We start from the raw sequence: 24556 nt of genomic DNA on the forward strand, positions 1-24556 counted from the left end.
CTGCGAATGCTGAGAAACGGTGTCACATGTTTGGCCACTCCACAGCCAGAAAAAGCAATGGATGGCAGACGCGGAACCCATCTCTCTGTCTTTCCCAGAACCACTCAGGCCCACATGAGGTAAATTCACCAATCACCATGTAGCTAAATTCTGAGACCCCACTCCTTTAGAACTAGATTTTGTGTGGTTGTGTTTCCCTTTACTCACGTTTATCTTTTTTTTTTTTTAGATGAATACTCACTTTATCTTACTTTATAAATAGTTGCCTGAGATGATTTATTGCCAATAAATGTTACTCATATGTAACGTTGTACATTCGATCTTTTCACGTAAATGTTAGATCATTAATTCTGGTAATATAGGCCGACCTACCAGTTTTTCTTTCTGGGTTCGCTTCAAGTTTTGAAGCTTTGAATCTACGTGAATAGGCCAGTGTTTAAGTTAAGAGTGCCCGCGGGAACTCCTTAACTGAGAACTTGAAGTTTATTTAAGCTATCCTCAAGTGCTTGTCATCGAGAAGATTGAAAACTTTCCAGTTGGTAAATCCTGAAAGAGGCTGCCATTGCTTGTAGAGGCCATGGCATCGGTTTTAGGTTTCCGGGCACTGTCTCTTTTTGCATCAAGTTCGGAGAAAAAGGATCGGAGTCGAGGGCAAGTTAGGAGTTCAGGTAGTGCCGATTCGACGGTGTTGTCCTCAGCTTCAGTTGTGGTGAATGGAACTTCTATAGGTGGGGGGAGGAGCGAGAGTACTGCGACTTCAGTTTATCAAGGAAATGGACGGTTAAGGTCTAAAGTTGAGGAGAAGAAAAGGGTAACGGATAATGTTTTGGAAACTCTGGAACCGTTGTGGGATGATGGGTATGGGACTTACACCGTGAGGGATTACTTTGATATGGCCAAGGACATTGTTAAGTCTGATGGTGGGCCACCACGGTGGTTTTGCCCTGTTGCTTGCGGATGCCCTTTAAAGGATTCTCCAGTTCTTCTGTTTTTGCCCGGTAATGGATGTCTCCCCGTGGTTGATTAACTTAGAGATTTTTTTTTTTCTTTTAATTTGTTTTTGTTCTTAGTTCTAAAGAGACACATAGAGAAGGCTTGATTTCAGGGAATATTTGTCTTGAACAAATGGATATTTCTTGATGTTTGACGTGTAGTTTGGTTGATTAAAACTTACAGAGATAATTTTTTATTTGAAACTTCGATTTTTCATGCTTCAGGCCGCTGAAAATCTTTTGTTATTGATGTATGCAGGGATGGATGGTACTGGAATGGGGCTTGTTTTGCACCATAAGTCTCTTGGGAAGTAGGTCATACCACATTATTTCTATCATAATCATGAAAGTTTCTATAGATTTGATCAAATTAAATGGTGATGGAAAACTTTATAATTCATTAGCCATGAATTTGAAATAAATGCATTTGTATGCAAATCTGGGAAATTTATTGGTCTTGTTTGCGATGAGGATTCTATTGTATTCGAATAACCTACTCCCATTATGTAGCTTATAGGGTTTTTTTCTGCTAAGTTGGCCAAGGCAATCCTGAGCAGCTTGTCGAGTAGTCTTATTTAACTACGACACTATCTATAACTCCTTTTCTTTACAATGTTTACAACCTAGGAGATTCATTATAAAGCTTGAACGGAGATAATAGACTGGACCATGTTCAGGCATGGCAGACAGCCCAATGCGACCTCTATGCCACGCTAAGTAGCCTCACTTAAATTTACCATTGTTCCCATTTTGTGCTGATTATGTTCCTCTTGCTTCAGATTAAAAAAATGTAAAGAATTTAGGGGTAGTTGCACTTCTCACCCCTACCACCCACTATTCATTTTGCACTTGAAATTACAAAAGGTTTCAAATTTACATCCAAAATTCTAATAGGTTTCATTTTCATCTTCGGTTAAGATATGACCACTAAGATAAATGAAAATTGACCATGTGGCATAATCTTGATGGTTAGGTTCAAATTTGAATTGGCCTCATAGAGTAATTTTAATTGTTAGGTTCAAGTTCGAATAGAGGGTGTGAATTGAAACTTATTGGTAGTTAGTATGCAAACTGGAGCTTTTTGTAATTTAAGGTGCAATTGAAAAATAAGTGGTAGTTTGTGGGTGAAAAGTATAATTTCTTCTAGAATTTAATTATTACAATGGCCATTAAACTTATGCCAATAAGCTGTAGCCCAAATGTCAATGTCACCACCCCTTGAGTATGAGGTGGTGGGTGGGAGTTTTCAAATTCAAATTCCAAGTATGTCTACATTAAATTATCAAGGCCGAGAAAGGAACACAAAAGAAAACTGTTAATCTTATGTTGAACATCATGGCTAGGGAACTATGATGCTTTAATTGATTCTGTATGTTTATGTTAGGTTCTCCAATAAAATAAGTCATGATGGCTTCGACTTCAAAATGGCTTTTATGGATTTTGTTGCTCTAACTTTACTTAATGTTGGGATGTCTTAGGGATGTTATAACTGTATAGCTTAGATGCAAGGTGAAGCTACATTGCCTGCTTAGAAAAGGTGGTCATAAATTGTATGCATATTTGATAAAACAGAATGAGAATAAAAGAAAGTTGTCCATATGTATTGCATTTCACCTTTAGGAAATACTTCTTTTTTTCTCTCTCCTCCTTATTCTCTCTCCGTACACTTCTTTCATTTTTTTCATTTTTTGGTTTTTTAATTGAGTGTTTCTTGCAAGTATGGGAAGGGAGATGGTTCAGTCGAATACTGTGTTTATTGAACTGAAGGCTTTTGAGGTAGTAAGAGAGGGTCGATGGGTGCACATCACAAAAAGGGGTTGGAAGATAGTGAAACATCTTCGTTTGGAGTTAACCACGGCACGATGGTTCACTAAGGCGTCGGAGGATTGCATGAAGTTGGGGAGAAGCGATTTTTACACAACCCACCATGAAGGTGACAGGGGCTTCATAGCTCAAAGATGTTCCAACTCCCAAGAAGTGTTCATGGCTCTGGTGGTCCGGTGGAGTACAAACAGGGGGGTCGACAGGAGTGTATCTTCATTCCTGAAGCCAGAGAAGGGAGGGGGTGGAGAAACTTAGTGGAGGTACTGAGGGAGGTTGGCAGAGAAGGATGCTCCACTAGGTTGGTATTACCAGTGACGACGGCAGTGACAAAGAAAGCACAACCTTCTACTCGATCGTATATGGAGGTGTTGCATAAACCAAGGCAAGTCTGCGCTCGAGGCCCTGTAGCTAGTTCTGGCCTGCGAGGTGGTGTCACCACTTCTGCAGGGACTCAGAGTAGTGAGGAGGGTGGCAGGGGGGCTGCTGGCCTTAATAAGGAAATGATTCTGAGGGAGTTGGCAGAGATGCAATCGCAGGTAGAAGATTTGCAAAAGAAAATAAAGGGTTTGAAACGTTGTGTAGAGGAGGATCATGGGGTGGAGACTAAACGGTGCGTTGAGGAGGATTTTGTGAAGGGAGTGAAACGGTGCGTCGTGGGAGTGGAGATGGGTTTGGGTCAGGGGGATGGGCTGGTTGGAAGGCTTGATATGGTGAAAGGCCCAACCCGGGCTTGGAAGGTAAAGGCCTGAAATGGGCATATCGGCGTATTGGGAGAGCTGGGGGAGGCCAGCACGTTGGCGCTACACAATGACTTGACGGTGTCACCCCTTGCACAGAAAGTGTCGCCGGCCGTGGGCAAGTCATCTGGTGGTGCGTCGGAGCCGGCAATGTCGCCGGAAGAGGAAAAGGGAGAAATTTGCACTCCACTGGAAGGGGAAAATATGGAGGAAAAAACAAGAGGTGAAGGGTTGGAGTATGACGGTGAAGAAGAATGTGTCCCTCTCCGATAAGTATTATACCTCCTTTACCTACTGATTGGGTAATGAAAAAGGTGGAGGAACTGTAGAGTTGTGTGGGGATTTCATGTGAGGGATATGCAGATCAACTTAGGGCATTGTTAATAGCCATTGAGGCAGGTCATTACCAACAGGGAGCAAGGCCAAAAAGAAGCAGGGAGTTGGCTAGATTGGTCTATTAACTATGATGGTAAGGAGGAGAGTGCAAATCGTGGTAGGAATAAAGGGAGGACTAAAATAGTTGATAAATGAAGCCCAAAATTCTGATATAGAATGTAAGGGGGTTGAATGAGATCAACAGATGCCTCCAAATAAGATCTTTGTTAAGACAATGGAAGATGGACATTATTTGTTTGCAGGAAACGAAGTTGAAGCTTATTAGAAGAAGAACTATACGGAGTATGTGGAGCTGCTAGTATGTAGGATGGTCATACTTACCTTCGAAGGGGGCTTCGGGTGGAACTTTGATTATGTGAGACAAGAGGGTGGTGGAGAACAATGATGAGTTTGTGGGAGAATACTCGGTGGGGTGTTCCTTTAAAAATTCTGTAGATGGTTTTGTATGGGCCTTTACTGGAGTTTATGGCCCTAACTTGGATTGTGAACAACGGTTGCTTTGGAATGAACTAGCAGGTTTATGTACTTGGTGGGAGGTTCCTTGGTGTATTGGTGGAGATTTTAATGTGATAAGATTTCCCAACAAAAGATTGGAGGAGGGGCAACAAAATCATACAATGGTGGAATTCTTTGACCTAATATTCGAGTTATAACTCATGGACCTACCTCTCATGTGAGGTGATTATACTTGGTCTAATAACCAAGTTTGGTCAAGGCTAGACAGATTTCTCATATCTCCTTCATGGGAAATGCAATTTCCATATTTATGTCAGAAAAGACTTCCTTGGGTATGCTCTGATCACTTTCCCATAATGTTAGACTGTGGAGGGGTTCTAGGGGGTAGAAGACCTTTCAAATTTGAGAATATGTGGTAAAAAATGGAGGGGTTTGTGAAATTGGTTAGGCAATGGTGGAATTCATATCAACTAGAGGGAACTCTGAGCAAGGTATTGGTTGGAAAATTGAAAGCTTTGAAAGTGGATTTAAAGACATGGAATGAACAGGTATTTGGTAATGTAATATTACAAAAAAAAGAATCTCCTACAAGAATTACAAAGATTGGTGGGTGTTGAAGATGAGAATGAACGCAAAGGCCAAGTAGTCTCAGAGTTAGAAAGGTTGATATTAATGGAGGAGATCTCGTGGAGGCAAAAGTCAAGAGCATTGTGGCTTAGGGAGGGGGATAAATGTACAAAGTTTTTCCATCAAGTTGCAAACTCACATAGGAGGTTTGATGCCATAAAGTTCATGACTATAGATGGAGGTTTATCCTCAGATCAAGCAGTAATTAAAGATCATGTTGCTGGACATTTTGAACAACTGTTGACTGAACCTTATGCATGGAGGCGAAAAGTTGATGGTCTAGCTTTTGAGGCCATTGATCAAAACAATATGGCTTGGTTGGAGAGACCATTTGAAGAGGAAGAGGTACGACTAGTAATTAGTAAAATGAATAAGGATAAAGTGTCGGGCCTGAACAGCTTTACTATGGCATTTTTTCAGACTTGTTGGGAGGTGGTAGGAGGGGATGTTATGCAGGTTTTTCAGGAATTTTTCTCATTTGGAAAATTTGAGAAAAGTTTAAATGCTACTTTTATTGTACTTGTCCCTAAAAAGGTTGGTGCAATAGAGGTGCAAGATTTCAGGCCTATTAGTCTATTGTGGGCAGATTGTATAAGATACTTGCCAATAGGATGAGCACTGTTATGAATAAGATTATTTATAAGTCTCAAAATGCTTTTGTGAGAGGGATTCAATTCTTATAGCCAATGAGTGCTTGGACAGCAGACTTAAGTAGGGTGTACTGGGTATTTTATGTAAACTGGACATCGAGAAGGCCTATGATTTGTTAAGTAGATGTGGATTTGGGGAAAGATGGAAGGGGTTGATGATGCATTGTGTGTCAACGGCTTGTTTCTCGGTTTTGGTAAATGGTGATCCTGTGGGTTTCTTTAATAGTTTGCGGGGGCTACGACAAGGCAGTCCACTATCACCACTCTTATTTGTCCTTGTGATGAAGGCTCTTAGTCGAATGATGTCAGCTGCCATAGAGGGGGTTTTTTTTCAAAATTTTCAGCGGGGGCTTCTAACCATGGCTCCATCACTATTTCTCACCTCTTGTTTGCAGATGATACGTTGCTGTTTTGTGAGGATAATGCAGGACATATGCAATCTTTGAAGGCTATCTTACTTTGGGTTAAAGATAAATCTTGCTAAAACGGAGATGGTTGCAGTGGGTGAGGTAAGAAATATTAGAGGGTTGGCCAGCATATTGGGATAGGTGGTCTCCTTGTTGCCGTTGAAGTACCTTGGTCTCCCGTTGGGTGCAACTTTCAAAACTAAGACAATTAGGGAGGAGGTGTTAGAAAAATTAGAGCGTAGGCTGGTCGGGTGGAAAAGGTTATACTTATCGAAAGGGGGGAGGATCACACTTATCAAGAGCACTCTATCTAACCTTCCCACATATTTCTTGTCTTTATTTCCTCTTCCGGCAAGCATTGGATCTAGAATTGAGAAACTCCAACATGATTTTCTGTGGAGTGGATTAGGTGATGAGTTTAAATTTCATTTAGTTGGATGGGATAAAGTGTGTACCCCTTTGAGAGTTGGTAGGTAGGGGGTCCGTAATGTTAGGTTCTTATGGAAAGGGAAGCCTTATGGAAAAGGGCTATTGATGTGAAGTATGGGAGTGCAAGGGGGGGCTGGTGTTCTAATGAGGGCAGGGGGGCTTATGGTGTTGGGTTGTGGAAGTATATAAGGCAAGGGTGGGGGGCTTTCTCGAGTAATACTAGGTTGTGTTTGGGGGAGGGCAGCAGAACAACTTTTGGAATGATGTGTGGGTGGGAGATACGGTTCTTAAGGATGCTTATTTTAATATTTTCAGAATTGCAAGAGAAAAGGAAGTTATGGTGGCTGATGTGAGGGCAGTTAGACATGGTTCACAAGAGTGGAACATCAACCCTCACTAGGGAGGCACAAGATTGGGAAGTGAGTGCTCTGGTGGATTTTTTCAGTTTGCTGTTTAACATCATTATTGCGGTTCTAGTTGAAGACACGATGGAATGTGACCTTCTAAGAAAAGGAAATCCTCGGTACGCTCTTTCTATGACGTACTTATAGCTCAAGCTAGGCCCAATTTTCCTTGGAAGAACATACGGAGGAGTAAAGCACCTCCCAAGGCTGTGTTCTTTGTTTGGATAGCAGCTTTAGGGAAGATACTAACATCGGATAACCTAAGAAGGCGTGGACTTATAATTATGGACTGGTGCTGTATGTGCAGAAATAGTGGGGAAATGGTAGATCATTTACTCTTACATTGTGATTTTGCAAGGGACATATGGAATTATATCTTCAACAGAATGGGACTAGCATGGGTAATGCTGGGAAGGGTGGTGGATCTACTAGCTAGCTGGAGAGGGATCACAAGGAAACCACAAATTGTAGCTGTGTGGAAGATGGCTCCTATTTGTATTTTTTGGTGTATTTGGAGAGAACAAAATGAAAGATTTTTTGATGATCATGAACACTCCTCGGAGGAGTTTAGGAGTTTTTTTTGGAAGACTTTATTTATGTGGGTCATTGCTTTAGAGTTAAATGGTCTCAGCTTCCATGATTTTCTTGTAACAGTTTCTAGTTCTTAATTTGGTGTACTCATATCAGCATATGTATACCTCCAGTGTACTTGGACTATGCCTATCTTTATCAATGCAATTACGTTTTACTTATCGAAAAATTTCTTTCATTTTCTTTTTGGTTATTTTTGTGTTTTTACTGTGCACATGTATTATTTTTAGTGATCATTGTGGAAAATTTTCCTTTTGCTCATGGTAGTGTATGATATTCAGTCTTAGGAGTGGCTAGGATATTATTAGATTGCTTGAAAGATGTGTTTAGTTTGTATTCTTGGAAGAATTACTAGAAACAATTTCTTCTACTTCATTGCAGGGCATTTGAAGTTCGGTGCCTGCATATTCCTGTTCATGATCGAACACCATTTGAAGGTCCCAATTCTATCCTAGCTAATATATGCATATATACTTTCTTTATTGGTTAGATTCAAATTACACCTGCTATAGCTTCAACAAAAGTTCCACAAACAAATAATTTTATAGTACAAATTTCCCAATTCAACTGTTGGGTCACACTTATTTTCCATGCTAAATTCAAATTGGTTGGATTTTATTTAGCATGTAAGCCTTATATTCATGTATTTAATACACGTTGAAAACATAATAACTAACAATTTGAACAACTTATAGATGAGATGGTCCTTAACTTCCAGTCGTCTTAGTATCTAAGGAGCTTGACATGTACGAGTAATATATATAATCCAAAAAGGATTTTGATGAAATACTTGGTCAGTAGAAGGTAAAATATAGCGACATTCTCAAATACCCTTTACATTATATTAGAGTGGCATGATCTACAAGAATCTAAACAAGCATGAACTTTCATTTTAGACACTTTTTATATAATTTTCAAGACGACCCAAGGAAAATCTTATCATCTATTTTGAGAAAGTTGGCGTGGTAGTGTCACACCTGAGACTTTATTAAAGGGTAAAATGGGAATTTCATAATCGTTTTTTTCCCCCTTGCTGTTCCTTTTTTTTGTGATTATTATTATTATTACTCCTGCAGGTCAATTTTTATGGGCTTTGAAGGAGTATCAGGAAAGTTGGTTAGTGCCTAAAATTAAGGTGTAACAAGTCCCAATCCGTGTTCTAATAGGAACAGTTAATAGAATCCAAGAAAAATTAGGAATCCTTGTTGTATAAGGATACCTCTTGGCCAATCAAAGTCAGTCAAGGAGACAATGACTTAGTGAAGCTAACGTAGGTTGTCAGGATTTTTTGTTTAGGATTATAATATGATATTATGGTCTTCCCAAGTTTGAATATATTGAGTTAAAATCCCTGGGGGTTGGCTCTAGTGGCAAGAGCCTTGGTCTTAGTGGTATGCTCCTTCCTGGTCTAAGGTTTGAATCCTTGGGTGCAAACAACTTTTAGGGGCCACCAGATTGGGAGATTTTACCTTAAATTACTTGAGGTGCACTTTCGGGTAACTCCTTGCCAAGGGCTTGTGCACCCCCGAGATTAATTGGGACTTTGTTCCAGACACCCGGTGCCAATAAAAGGGAAAAGAATATGTTGAGTTTTATTTAGTTGTTATCGTGTGGTTTAAATAATGTGATCAGTAGCGTTTGAAGTTCAGATTGTTTATAGAACTCTTATACCCGGTGCCATGGAAATTGTGAAGTAGCATTCCTGGCCCTAGCAGGTAGGGAATGTCCAAGCAATGGTATCGAAGCCGGGTTTAAGAGATTGTATAGACTCGTATGTTACGGTAAGCTAATGAGAAAGAAAGGGACATCGGATGAAGTATTCCTTAGGATATCTTCTGGCCAACATTAGGGTTTGCATAGCACTTGTACGCATTAAATTTTACTTGTTTGATTCAGTTTGGGAAGAACTATCATAAAAGTATAGAAATTTACTTATTAAAAAAATATATATCATCCTATTTTATGTTGATTCAGTTATAAGTCCGACTCAATTATTTTTTCCTATAGATATTTGAGATTATTGCATTTAATAGATCTTTTACAAACTCCTTTTAAGCTGATTTATGTATTCTCCCTCACAAATGCATTGTCTGTTCCTCATACTTGTGAGAGTGGTTTTGTATTATCCTCTGATCTATAAGCGTACCATAACTCGTAATTTGGTGAAATTTCATACATGAAGGACTGGTGAAATATGTTGGGGAAACTGTCAAGCAGGAGCATGCTTCATCTCCAAATAAGCCAATTTATTTGGTGGGGGATTCACTTGGAGGATGCCTAGCGCTTGCTGTTGCTTCTCGTAATCCTACCATTGACCTAGTCATCATATTGGCCAATCCAGGTTAGATTCCTTATATGTAGTTTTTGTTTTGTACTATAATCTTGTTTCTGATTGATGATTGATGTTGACCCCTGGAGAAAGCCTGACCTTTTGGCATTTCATTTTAGCCACATCATTTGGCAGGTCTCAGTTGCAACCATTATTTCCTATCTTGGAGGCTATGCCTGATGGACTACATAGTGCAGTTCCCTATCTTCTTAGCTCAATCATGGGTACTTGATCTGTGGCCTTCAAGTCTAATTGTGAAGTGTTGAATAATTGAATATATCCTTGATAATTTAACATTTTCCATGCCTATGATCCTAGGAGTACCACATACTATACCATCTGTTACTATGGTCTATGATGTGATCCCTAGTGCTGCTACCATGAGCAAAGATGCATGATTTGATATCATTTTGTTGTCTTCTTGATGTAGCATTGATGAAAACTTAGTCTACTTTACTTATTTCAGGAACCTTGAGCCAAGTCTTGAAAGTAGTCTATTTGTCGACTTCAAATTTGTTTGAACAAAAAACTCAAAAGATATTCATGTTATAACAATAATATTTATGCTGCTATTATGAATACTCACAGTTGATCGAACCAGCGGAACAACTAAGGTCAACAATCCAGTCTGCCATTTGATCCTTGCTGACCTAATGCATTTAATGGGTGACGAATGCATGTTTAACTAGTGAACTTGCAACCATTTTAAGAGAGATTATAATCTTATGTCTACGTTCTATGAAAAGTTTTTATCTGCGGCCTTTGTTTCTCTACTAGCACTCTTGTGCAATCTTCTACTAGCCTTTTTATTGTAGTTTAACCTACCTCATCTTCTACAGTTGATGCCATGTCTGTGTAAACAAATTTCATTTGGTTTGAATCAGTTCCATCAATATTTTTTTCATTTTTAATTGTTTTCCTATAAAGCTTCTTCATATGTTTATCAACAGCAACTTTTTTTGGTCCCTTTTTTTTTTAGGATATCAGGAGAAAAAGCTTCTGATATTACCCTCTTCTATTTTGTTGACCTCAGGTGATCCAGTGAAAATGGCAATGGTCAATATTGAAAGTAGGCTCCCCCCTGGAAAAAAATTAGAACAGCTGTCTCTCAGCCTCACTTCATTGCTACCATATCTTTCTGTAAGGAATGGTTGCATTGATCTTGCTTTTCTTGTGGGTTATTGGTTATTTTCTTTTCTTTTTATTTTTCTTTAAAATTCCATTATTTTTGGTTGTTGTTGTTTTTGGTTTGGTCATGCTCTCTTTAGTTGCCATTCAGAGAAGTGCCTGATGGTTAGTCGACTTAAGGCCACAAAATGTTGTATTTCCAGTGCTAGTTAATCATCACTTGAGTACACAGTCACCGGAGCATGTTAATCATCATTTGGAAACCAAAATTCAAAGTTTCCAACTAAGAGAGTGTGTGATGCTTACACTAAGCTTTGAACCGAAAATCACTAGGCTAACACTTCCCTTTTGCAAATTCGTACCCTTTGTTCTCTCTTCTTCTACTTTTCTCTTTTTCTTTGTTTCTCCCTTCCTCTCTTATTTGTGCGCATGGGTGAATGAAAAGGGATGAAGGCCTTTGTTTATACCATTGCAATGCATAAACGATGGTTTATTCTCTATGTCAGTGGCTATTTCCTTAGGTTATGGCATTAATCATTAATCTGATGGGCACCATTTTTGCATGAAGGGTAATTGGCCAAAAAGGGAGGTGGACATGCCTAGAATCTGAAGGTTTTTTTTTTTCCTGTTAACAAAGGGCTGGATTTTTGTTGACATCCAAACCCAATAACTAATCAAAGAAGACCCATTCTATTCAATGTCATTTTTTTGTTTGATAATAGAATTTATTAATGAGCACAAAAGTGCTATCAAGGTACATGTATCCATCAGACACATCTCGCTTGAAAAACTTATGTATGTTGTCATCCAATGATAAAGGGATCCGAAAAAGAAATCCTTGAGCTCCTCCACTGCCTTCTCACATTCCGAGAAGTTTCAATCATTCCACTTCCTCCAAATTCACCATAAAAGGCAAATCAGGATCATCTTTCTTAAGTTCCAAGTCTCTTGGAAACATAGGGAAAAACAAGAAAATCAGGATGATGGACATTCAGGAGTTAGAGAGGCTGCAAGAGAGGCGGCCTCTTACACAGGAAGAACAAGTGCAGAAGACATCGTTGGTTGCAGATCTTGAAAGGATGATTTTACTAGAAGAAGTGTTTGGGCTTAAAAAATCAAGAGCTTTGTAGTTAAAGGAAGGCGACCGAAGTACGAAGTTTTTCCATAGAATTGCAAATTCCCATAGGAGAAATAACAACATAGAGGTGCTGAAAATTGATAAGGTTGAATGTAGAGAAGAACAGATAATTCACAATCATGTAGTTGATTTCATTGAGAAACTTCTAACTGAGCAGGTGAGATGGCGGCCTACACAAGATGGATTTGTCTTTGATAGTATTGGGCCAAGAGATGTGGTTCGGATGGAGAGGGCTTTTGATAGTATTGTGGAAAATGGTCAAAGACAAGGCACCCGGTCCTGATGGGTTCTCTATTGGTTTCTTCCAAGAATGTTGGGATGTGGTTAAGGAAGACTTAATGAAGGTGTTTTAGGAGTTGTTCTTGGATGGGAAATTTGAGAAAAGTCTCAACACCACTTTTCTTGCATTAATACCTAAAAAGGTGGGGGTTACGGTGATTACAGAGTTTCAGCCTATTAGCCTAGTGAATGGGGTTTTACAAGATTATCTCGAAAGTGCTTGCAAATCGTCTTAGCAAGGTAATAGGGAAGATTATCACTAAACCTCAAAATGCCTTTGTAAAAGGTTGGTAGATCGTTGATGCGGTCCTTATTGCTAATGAATGTCTTGACAGTAGACTGAAGGATGGAACCACAGGGATTTTGTGCAAATTAGATATGGAGAAGACGTATGATCACGTTAACTAAGAATTCCTTCTCTATTTACTTGGGAGATGTGGTTTTGGGAAAAGGTGGAAGACATGGATCTGTTGGTATATATCTACGGTGAGTTTTTCTGTGTTGATAAATGAGGACTTTTTTCAGAGTTAACGGGGTTGAGACAAGGGGATCCATTATCACCTTTACTATATGTTATTGTTATGGAGGCGCTAAGTAGGATGATTTCAGCTTTGGTGGATCATGGTTTTGTAGATGGTTTCCCGATTGGAACCCCAGATAGGGGTATTATTACTGTTTCACATTTGTTGTTTGCAGATGATACGCTTATTTTGTGTGAAGCCGATCAGAATCAGGTGCGAGTGTTGAAAGCCTTGCTATTATGTTTTGAAGCAGTTTCTGGCTTGGAAGTGAACTTTGACAAATTAGAGATGGTGCCAATTGGAGATGTTCCTAACTTGCGCCAACTGGCTAGAACACTAGATTGTAAGATTGCTGCGTTGCCCAGGACCTATGTGGGACTTCCGTTGGGGATTGCATCGAGGGCATCCTCTGTTTGGGATACGGTGACCGAAAGAATAGAGAGGAGACTAGTAGGGTGGAAGAGAATGTTTTTCTCAAAAGGAGGTAGGATTACTTTGATCAAGAGTACACTTTCTAATCTACCAACCTATTTCTTGTCTCTTTTCCCTATACCGGCAGGAGTGGCGGCCTGTATTGAGAAGTTACAACGAGATTTCTTGTGGGGAGGAATGAGGGAGGAGTTCAAGTTTCATCTAGTTAAGTGGGAGATGGTGTGTCCTCCTATCTCTAATGGTGGCTTGGGTATAAGAAATTTGAGGATGTTTAATCGGGCATTACTTGGTAAATGGTTTTGGAGATTTAACAAGGAACGAGCAGCATCTCCCACTTACCTTGCTTCTAATGCGCCTACTTAGTTAGGTCATAGGAGTTTTGTAATTGGCATTTTGCCCATTCTTTTGTTAAGTTGTTTCTTTATCAAAAAAAAAAAAGTTTTCATTATGCTGACTGCCAAACCTACCTTTCCAATACTCAAAAAGATCCACCAACCGTTTAGGCATGACCCAATCCAACCCATACTTATAAAGGCTAAAGCAGCTTGCCGGACTGCATAACAATGTCATAACAAGTGATCACTCTTGTTTCTTCTTGCTAAACCTGTAAGGCATGACCCAATCCAACCCATAATTATAAAGGCTAAAGCAGCTTGCCAGACTGCATAACAATGTCATAACAAGTGATCACTGTTGTCTTGTTCTGCTTGCATATACAACACCGATTTACCACCATAACCTGTTGCTTCCTTAAATTATCTAGTCTATCTATTTGATATCATTAATGGGCTTACAAATATAATAATAATAGCAATTCCTTAGTTTAGCAAGAGTATGCCCAATCATAGAGAGTCACAGTGGGTTTTGTTTTGTGTAGTGTAAGTTGATTCCTAATATCTTTTGCCTCTCTTTTGCTTTAAATAAAATTTATTAAGAAGTCCAATTAATGTTTGTTTGGATTAATTAGCTGGAGTATACAGTTGGTGGGATCTTCCATGGTGTATTGGAGGAGATTTTAACGTAACAAGATTCCCTAGTGAGAGCTTTGGTAATAGAAGACTAAGGCCAGCTATGACTGATTTCTCAGAATGTATTTTTGAGTTGAATCTTGTGGATCTACCTATGGCGGGAGGCTTAGGTACGTGGGCTAATAATCAGTCCTGGTCTCGAATAGATAGATTCTTAATTTCCCCTGAGTGGGAAAATCACTTCCCGGAGGTTTGGCAAAAAAGAATGCCTAGACTATGTTCGGATCATTGGCCAATTATGTTGGATTTTGGTGGGATTCAAAGAAGACGTAGGTATTTTAAGTTTGAAAATATGTGGCTAGAAACAGAAAGTTTTGTTGATAGGGTCAAACAGTGGTGGTCAGCTTATCATTTTCAGGGCACTCCAAGTTTTATTCTGGCGAGGAAATTGAAAGCTTTAAAACAAGATTTAAAATTATGGAATAGACAGTCTTTTGGAGACATTGGGGAACAGAAGAAAACCAAGATAAGGGAGATCGCTGAAATGGATAGGATTCAAGAGTCCAGGTCTTTATCACAGGACGAAATGATTAAAAAACTAGAGATGATTGCAGATATGGAGAGGATCATTCTACTAGAAGAGATTTCGTGGCGGCAAAAGTCGAGAGCACTATGGTTGAAGGAAGGCGATAGATGCACTAAGTTCTTCCATAGAGTGGCTAATTCACACAGAAGATCTAATAATATTGAGATGCTGAAGATAGATGGGGCAGAGTGCAAGGATGAACAGAGAATTAATAATCATGTAGTTGGGTTCTTTGAACAACTACTTACTGAACAGGAGGTGTGGCGACCAAAGCTTGATGGATTAGCCTTCGACACTATTGGGCCTAGGGATGGTATTCATTTGGAGAGGCCGTTTGAGGAGGGTGAGGTTTTCGAAGTGGTGAGGAAGATGGCCAAAGACAAGGCTCCGGGTCCTGATGGGTTTTCTATGGGTTTTTTTCAAACTTGCTGGGATATACTAAAAGATGATCTCATGTTGGTGTTCCAGGAGTTTCATGAAGCTGGACATTTCGAGAAAAGCCTAAATGCCACATTTCTTGTTTTGATCCCAAAGAGAGTTGGGGCTGAAGAAATCAGGGAGTTCCGACCCATTAGCCTAATAAATGGGGTTTACAAGATCATTTCCAAGGTTCTCGCAAAACGCCTTAGTGAGGTAGTGGGAAAGATAATTTCAAAGCCTCAAAATGCTTTTGTCAAGGATAGACAGATCCTAGATGCTGTACTTATAGCAAATGAAATTTTGGACAGCAAACTAAAAGATGGTAGAAATGGGGTCTTATGCAAACTAGACATGGAAAAAGCGTATGATCACGTAAATTGGAAATTTTTACTAGACCTTCTAAGGAGATGTGGATTTGGGGAAAGATGGAGATCATGGATCCGTTGGTGTATTTCTACATCAAAATTTTCAGTGCTGATAAATGGAAGTCCAATGGGTTTTTTTAATAGTACACGAGGCCTTAGACAAGGAGATCCGTTGTCACCATTACTTTTTGTCATTGTAATGGAGGCTCTGAGTAGAATGACTTCAGCTCTGGTTGCAAACGGGTGTCTGAATGGGTATTCAATAGGATCCCCGGGAGGAGGATCAATTAATATTTCACATTTATTGTTTGCAGATGATACTCTTATTTTTTGCGAGGCAGACAACAATCAGATTCGCGTCTTAAAGGCCCTTCTCCTTTGTTTTGAAGCAGCTTCAGGGTTGAAAGTGAACTTGGATAAATCAGAGATGGTGCCTATTGGAGGTGTGCGACGGATAAGACAATTGGCTAATACTCTGGGGTGTAAGATTGCTTCACTTCCTATGACATACCTTGGTCTTCCATTGGGGTCTGTCTCACGAGCGATTCCTATATGGGATATAGTGATTGAGAAAGTAGAGCGTCGATTAGCAGGATGGAAGAGAATGTATTTGTCAAAAGGCGGTAGGATTACCTTGATAAAGAGTACGTTATCTAATTTACCGACATACTTTCTATCATTGTTTCCTATCCCAGCAAGTGTGGCAGTTCGCATTGAGAAACTACATCGAGATTTCCTATGGGGAGGTATGGGGGAAGAATTTAAATTTCACCTAGTCAGGTGGGAAAATGTTTGTAGACCTATCTCTTCTGGCGGGTTGGGCATTAGAAATTTGAGAAGCTTTAATCGGGCATTACTTGGGAAATGGTTGTGGAGATACCATAAAGAACCTGAAGCATTATGGAAACTGGTGATCGAGAGCAAATATGGTGAATTATGGGGGGGATGGTGTACCAATGAAGTGAATGGGACATATGGTGTGAGTTTGTGGAAACATATAAGAAGAGGTTGGGGGGTCTTTTCCAGGCATATAAGATTTTGTCTTGGAAATGGGACTAGGATCAAATTTTGGTATGATAATTGGAGTGGTAATGGGGTTTTAAAGGATCTATTCCCTATTCTCTTTAGGGTGGCAAGTGATAATGATGTATCCGTGGAGGAAGTTATGGTAATAGTGGGGGAACAAATTCAATGGAATATTAACTTTACCCGGGCAGCACATGATTGGGAAGTTGATATTTTTGCATCCTTTTTCAGCCTCTTATATTCTCTCAAACGCAGCAATCATCAAGCTGATAGGTTGTGGTGGATACACACGGGGAAAGGCTTATTCTCGGTTCGCTCGTATTATAAATCTTTAACACAAGAACAGCCAACCCAATTCCTCTGGAAAAGGATTTGGAGACACAAGGCACCCCTCAAAGCAGCGTTTTTTGTGTGGACTGCTTCTTTGGGTAAGATACTCACAACAGATAATTTGAGAAGACGAGGAGTGATCATCGTTGATTGGTGCTGTATGTGCAAGAACGAGGGTGAATCGGTGGATCATCTTCTACTACATTGTGATATAGCTAGAGGGATATGGAATGAAGTATTCAGAAGATTAGACTTGGGATGGGTTATGCCCAAGTCCGTGGTGGAGATGTTGGCTAGTTGGACAGATTTAAGAGGTAACAAACAGATCAAGGCTATTTGGAAAATGGTGCCCATTTGTGTCATGTGGTGTCTATGGCAGGAGCGTAACGAACGGACTTTTGAAGACAAGGAAAGATCAATAGATGAACTAAAGGCTTTCTTGTTTAGAACCCTATGTACTTGGGCCAATTCTGTTAATTTCAATGGCCAAGATTTCCATGCTTTCCTTATTTTCAATGTTCCTACTTAGCTAGGACATTATTTGTACTGAACTTGGCTTTTGCCTATTCTTTTATTAATATACTTACAATTATCAAAAAAAAAAAAAATGTTTGTTTGGTGTCAGGACTGTCCTCCAGTGTTGTTAAATTCCAATTATACCAAAAACTTAAGTCGCTGAGAAGAGGTGAACTTAATCTTTTAAGTTATATTCTAACACCTGCGCTCACGTGTGGGCCAAGTTCTTCTTTAATAAGTGAGCCCAACAACTAGGAATATTTAGTTATAATGGAGATAGAGCATGGAGTCAGGGTCTAAACTTAAGATAACAATCCGATACTAAGTTAAATCAACAATTGTCCCAAAATTTAAGCTGATGGGAATAGGTGAATTTAATCATTTAATCTATATTCTACGGATGTCATATGGGTTTTACTTTTCTGCATTTTTGTTGGCAGGGCTTTGATGATATTATACCAAAGAACACACTTCTTTGGAAGCTGAAGCTGCTTAAATCAGCTGCTGCATATACTAATTCCCGTCTACATGCTGTTAAAGCTGAAGTGCTCATCCTTTCGAGGTCCCTCCTCTCTCTAGATTTTGACTAATTACTAATTTACCATCTAGGTTTGTACATGTTTGAGACATGGTATTAGTTACTTACGATTTGGTAAATCTCAATAGATAGTTACAATTGTTGATATAATTGTATTTTAGTGGCAAGGATAACATGGTTCCTAGTGGAGATGAAGCTCAACGACTCAAGGAATTGTTACAGAACTGTGCAGTTCGTCACTTCAAGGATAGTGGTCATACCCTTTTATTGGTAGGTGATAACATGCACATCCATAGTATGATGTCATGATGCTGCTCCTTACATCTCTGTTAGTTCTGATTATTGCTGGAGTCAGTGAAGCTTCTGATGACACATCAAGATTTCGCATGACATTTGATCTTTTTAGATAATCTCAGTTCTATTGGTCTGTTATTCACTTCAGTTGCATTCATGTGTGATCACCTAAACGACCAGATTCAGGTTCTCTGTTGAAATAATGCAACTGTACTGCACCTTTTCCATTTGATTTCTGCTTTGAATTGCTGCACATGATTCTAAATTTCTATGGATTGGCTTAATCTCTTTTTTTAAATTTCTTTTAATTTATTGATTAATCAGTGTATTTCAAGATTCTTTAATTTTCAGATTACATACATAAAACTTTTGAAATATTTGGGGATGGTAGAATTACAATTTGTCATGTGCCCAATAGGTATGTAATTTTTTATTTTCGTTTTGATCTTGCTTCACTTTTTCCAAGGGACCCTAATTCAGAATAAGGCTGCATTTGGTTGCAAGATTCAGCTGAGCTCAGTCTAATTTTAAGCTGAACCTAACATTCAAACACCAAACTCTCAAATTACTAAACTCATCTCAACTCAAAACCTCCTTACACGTGGGACCCACAACCTTTTTCAACTCAACACATCTTTATACGTGAGACCCACAACCTTTTCAACTTCCCATAAAAAGTACTAAACTCATCTTAACATCCAAACACACTTTAAACTCAGTTTAGATGGGTCCCACATAACTCCTTCCACTACCTAGCTCACTACTATTTATAAAGAGCTGAGCTGAGCTCAACATCCAAACGCAGCCTAAACCTCTAAAATTTACAGGGTAAGCTCCATGCACACGCTCTTAGGTGAACACTGATTTCTCCCATGCTTAGCATGAACTTAATGGCCTACGCTTATGCTGGAAAATCATCAGTACCAAACTTCAAGCAATAAGGAAGTGGGTCGAATTTGGATGTCAAGCACAGACTTAACACTTTATCTGCTCTTTTAATTGTGTGTAATTACGTGCTTTATCGTGATAAACAACTTTATGAACTAACTTGTCTTGGAATTTTCTGCTTACATCGAGCCACTCCACTTGTGGGCCCTCATTTTGTGCCTTTTGAATGGTAATTCACGTAGTTTCTTCTTCTTTCTCTCAAGAATACTTGCACTTTTTTGGTAGTTGATTTTGGGATAACAAACTGACTTCAATCTTAGCTGTCATGGTACAGGAAGATGGAATTGGTTTGATGACGGTTATTAAGGGTACTTGCAAATACCGTCGTTCAAGTAGACATGATTATGTATCCGATTTTCTACCTCCTAGTAGGAAAGAACTCCAATACGCCTGTGATCAAGTGCTTGGGTAATACATTGCTGCTTCATTTTTTTCTCCTTTTCGGCTCACTTTAATCCAATAGTGGGCTTGCAACTGAAGTAAGCTCAATGCGATGCATGTCTTGAGCCTTAAATTTCAATATTAATCTTGGGCTGAGGGTACTTTTTTTTTTATAAGTAAATAAGTAGCTTTATTGAATAGAATGAAACTAGGCAATGTCCAAATACACATGAAGTATACAAAGTGAGACACCTAATTACATTATAGTGAACTGAAAAGAAGATAGAAACTCATGGACAGTCCCACCCTTCAATGCAATAGCAGAAAACCATTGTAAAACAGAGAATATAAAAAAATTCCAAATTTCCCCCACTGCACGCTCCTTGTTGTTAAAACACCTATCATTCCTTTCCGACCATAGACACCACATTAAGCACAAAGGTATCATACAGCTGCTGCCAATTGTGCACTGATATGCCTCCTGTTCCAGCACACTAGTAATTCCACCACACTCTTAGGCATTACCCAGCTCAGTCCAGCTCTATCAAGGATACCAGCCCATAATTCTCCCGCCACCTCACAATGTAAAAGCAAGTGATCTATCGATTCCCCATTCCTTTTGCACATGTAGCACCACTCCATGACCACCTTACTCTGCTTCCAGCACGCTAATAATTGGGCTGAGGGTACTAGAAATGTGATCCTGTTCAAGGGTGACTTTTACAAGAACATTGCATCATTATAAGTGAAACTGTTGTGTGATACAATTGGTGACTGTTAAGATCAAACTACTGTGGTACAGCTAGATGGAAAACAATTGATGTCATTAAGATTTTTCCACGTCATTATACTCATAAAAATTCTGCCACTAACATATCAACTCCACCCCCAGCAAGATATGGCACAAAATGTTTTCAAATTTTGGACACCATACAGTCTCTTTCAAGTTGGGTTTTCAGGGATTAATCTGAAACTATTTCTTGAGTTTTGATGTCTGCCTTTCCTGGACTTAGTATGTGGCCTATAAATGTTTATTAACATTGTGGCCCATTAAATTTCTCACTTTGACCAAAATATTTCTTCTCCTTTATTATGTTATTATGAATTATTTGGCTTTATATATCATGGACAAGTGACCTCCAAATTATCAGATTATGCAGAACTGTCCAAAACAAGTCATCATTTTGCTGATTTAATTCTTTTAATATAATATCTGGCGAATGTGATAACAAATAAGTTCTATGGGTGCTTTTTACAATTTATGAAACGACACATTTATTCTATAATTCCAAAGAAACTTGTCTTCGTTCATGTTGGCATTATTGTGCCTGTTGGGTGACACCAGCAGATGAAGTCCTTTGGCTTTGGGTCCTTTTGAAGATTCTAACTCACGAAAAGAAAGCAAATTTGATCTCTTTTTTTTCCTGTCTAAACAACCTATTTCATGTTGCTTTGAAATCTCTTGTTCTGATCTTGAGTGATTTATCATGTTGAAAGAGAAACTGCAGTTTGAAAAGAAAGTTGCTTATGCAATATCTAGTATTTGTTTGTATTCCCTGCATTTTCTGTATCATTAGCCCCGCACCTATGGTTTGTTTATGATTTCACACATAGGCGGTAGAAATCTCAGCAGGTTGTTTGCTGGCGAAACCATGTTTTCATCCAACCTTTTTGATGAACCATCTTGATTAGATTTGAACAATAGGAATCTTGGTTTAAGGCCCTAATTGACTGGCCTGCATCACACCTCTCCTATCCCTACTCTTGTCTAGGCTTTGGTTAACTCCCTGCCTGAATCAGCTTTTTAAGTTGCATGCAATCAGACATCTGTGCCATGTGAGGTTGAAGCTTGACATTACAATTGCACAATGGCAGTTTATTGCGCTTTGCTTCCGGTTCCATAATGTTCTCAACTTTGGAGGATGGAAAGATAGTGAAAGGTCTTGCTGGTGTTCCAAGTGATGGTCCCGTGTTATTAGTTGGTTATCACATGTTGATGGGACTTGAACTTTCTCCACTTGTTGAACGATTTTTGATCGAGAAGAATATTATGGTTCGTGGTTTGGCTCATCCAAATTTGTTTGCAAGGAAGTTTGAGAGTTCATCCCCTGAGTTTTCTTTCAATGACTGGATCAAAGTGTTTGGAGGACTACCTGTCACGGCCAGCAATCTTTTCAAATTGCTTTCAACAAAATCGCATGTGCTTCTTTATCCTGGCGGTGCACGCGAAGCCTTACATTACAAGGTGCGTCAAGTTCCTTGCATTCATTTCAACTTTCTTTTCTCTGTTTGCCTGTACCCAAAAAACCACACATTTTGTAGTGATGAACTTTCATGGAACTGAATCTGTTCAGTCATTATTTACTTTCTAACCCGCAGAGGTAAAATAATGTAAAGGTTCCTTCCACAACAGTGAACAACATTGTCTTTAATAATGCAGGTCTTGTTAATTCTGGATGTTGATATGCAAGACAGTTGCCATAACTTGTGTGTTGATTATAATTTGGTAGTAACCACCTCATGTGCACGTTGGAACTATTGTGTGAACTGACTTCTATCAAACAAAATCTGGTGGTATGGTTAAAAATATCTGTAGGTTGAGCATCACTACTACACTTAATATAAAACTAAATATAAGGATTAATGCAGGAAATGTGTGCTCATGGTCTCTGGAATGATCATGGTGAACAAGTTTTTAAACCATTCTTGAGCTTGAACATTTCAATAGAGGAAATATGTTGATCGTTTATTTATTGTTCTCTGTTATTTAGAGAGGATTAAGAGGTGACTAGAGGTGCTTGTTGCACTTAATCTTTGTTTTTACTTTAACTTTCTATATCTGTCCAAACTTTGTTTTCCCACAGTTAATGGTGATATTATATTTCCAGGGAGAAGAATACAAGTTATTTTGGCCTAATCAGCCAGAATTTGTGAGAATGGCAGCACGGTTTGGGGCCACAATTGTACCATTTGGAGTTGTGGGAGAAGATGATATAGCAGAGGTAAGGTTGCGTTTTACTTTAGTTTTTTTATCATCCATTTTTCTCTCTTACGTTCCCTTTTCTTAATTCTTTGAAAGTTTGGAGAGACAATCTTAATTAAATGCTCCTTTCGCTGATTATGTCAGTTATAGTGAAGGTTGGAAGAGTCCAAATTCTAGAGCATAGTCAATGGACTTGTTTCTATTAAGAGTGGGATTGTGTTCATATAATTATTACAGAGCTGAAAAGTTCTAATAACTTTGGTAAAGAAGCAAGATCACATTGATGGATAGTCATGGACGAGCTTGCAAAGATATTCAGACCCAAATCATAAACCTGTCATTTTAGGTGGAAGAGACCACATCGAACAGTATAATTCGTAAGGAAAAAGTAATCAGATGTTAATTCACAAATTCATAAATCTATCAATAAGTCATTAACAAAATATATATTGGAGAGTACTCTGGATTTCATTTATCTTTTCTTGAGCGTGATTTTTCCATTAATGTCCCACTTGCTTTGGAATTGAATTGTGTTGTTATTTTGCATGGCAGTTGGTCCTTGATTACAACGACCTAATTAAAATCCCCGTCGTTAAGGATTTTATCAGAGATGCTAATAGCAACATGATAAGAGTGAGGTAATTACTCTTCTATACTGTAATGTTTTTCTGAGTGCTCTAATGTGAAGTTCCAAAAGCTAGAGTGCTAGCCACTTTTTTTTATCAGAGAGAGTCAGATTCAACTTCTATTGACTGCTTATGCTCGGATTTATAGGGATGAGACAAGTGGGGAGGTTGGCAGCCAAGAACTATTTATTCCAGGGCTTTTGCCCAAGATACCTGGCCGCTTCTACTATCTCTTTGGGAAGCCCATTGAAACAAAGGGAAGGAATGAGATCCTGAAGGACAAAAAAGTTGCAAACCAATTGTACTTGCAGATAAAATCTGAGGTTGAACGCAATATGGCATTCTTGATTAAAAAGCGGGAGGAGGATCCCTATAGGAGTGTTGTTGATAGAACATTATACAAGGCAATATATGCTACTTCAAATGAAATTCCAGCATTTGAGCCTTAAAATTAGTTTTGAGAGAGACATTGTTCTTGTCTTGAACTCCTATCCTTTTCTCTTTCCATGGAAAGAGGCTTACGTACAGAAGTTATTTGTTATTCAATAAAAGCGGATGCTTCTGTCCAGAAAAGGAATTTGCTTAATTGGAGACTGTTATACTGAACATTTTTTCTTTCAAAAGGAACCACTCTTTGGGTCAAATCTAAATATCTATCAATCGATCTATATATCTGTATATATGTATCTATATATATATATATATATATATGATCATATGTAAAATAAAGTTGTCATCTCGTGGAATTCATTGTCTGCTTTAGAAGAGGCTATATAGCTTAATATTCATTGATTGGTTTGTTCTGGTTTTTCATCTTATCATAGTATGTCTTGAAGTGTTCCCCAAGCTGCATTCTTCTGTTCCCCAAGCTGTAATCCAAAGAATGAAAGCGTTCCAGGGAATCATACCAGACAATCTTGTGCTAGGGACTATCTTGCCGTACCTTCCTCAGTAACACCTATGTTGTGACAGGCAATTCTTCTCAATTCTCAGCATGAGAATTCTCTGCCACGTCCAAGAACAATCATAAGGGCAATCAATCTCCTAGATACTCTAATTTCTAATCTAAGTTGATTCTAAATTAATCCAACCAAGAATTATATTATATAATACAATATCTTATATCTCTATCACACTCCCATCGTACTATGTTGATCAGCCAATTGGGCCTTTCAATTACTATTGGCTTTGTTAGGTTTGGATACAAAAAATCGTCTCATCTAATCTAATTATCA

At 38.8% G+C, this 24556-nt stretch overlaps 1 protein-coding gene across 1 annotated transcript; it reads left to right on the forward strand.

Annotated features, from left to right (window-relative positions):
* The first annotated feature begins 257 nt into the window (after positions 1-257).
* Positions 258-23912, forward strand: LOC108981988 (acyltransferase-like protein At1g54570, chloroplastic). Its single transcript, XM_035683049.1, has 13 exons — positions 258-998; positions 1252-1303; positions 7895-7950; positions 9696-9854; positions 9962-10066; positions 10876-10982; positions 17992-18113; positions 18251-18359; positions 19606-19739; positions 21588-21957; positions 22601-22714; positions 23248-23333; positions 23470-23912. Exons 1-13 carry the CDS (start codon positions 578-580, stop codon positions 23768-23770), a joined length of 2136 nt encoding a protein of 711 aa, XP_035538942.1. The 5' UTR covers positions 258-577; the 3' UTR covers positions 23771-23912.
* The last annotated feature ends 644 nt before the right edge of the window (positions 23913-24556 follow it).

The sequence above is a fragment of the Juglans regia genome, chromosome 11, assembly GCF_001411555.2.
Source record: "Juglans regia cultivar Chandler chromosome 11, Walnut 2.0, whole genome shotgun sequence".
Lineage (NCBI taxonomy): Eukaryota > Viridiplantae > Streptophyta > Magnoliopsida > Fagales > Juglandaceae > Juglans > Juglans regia.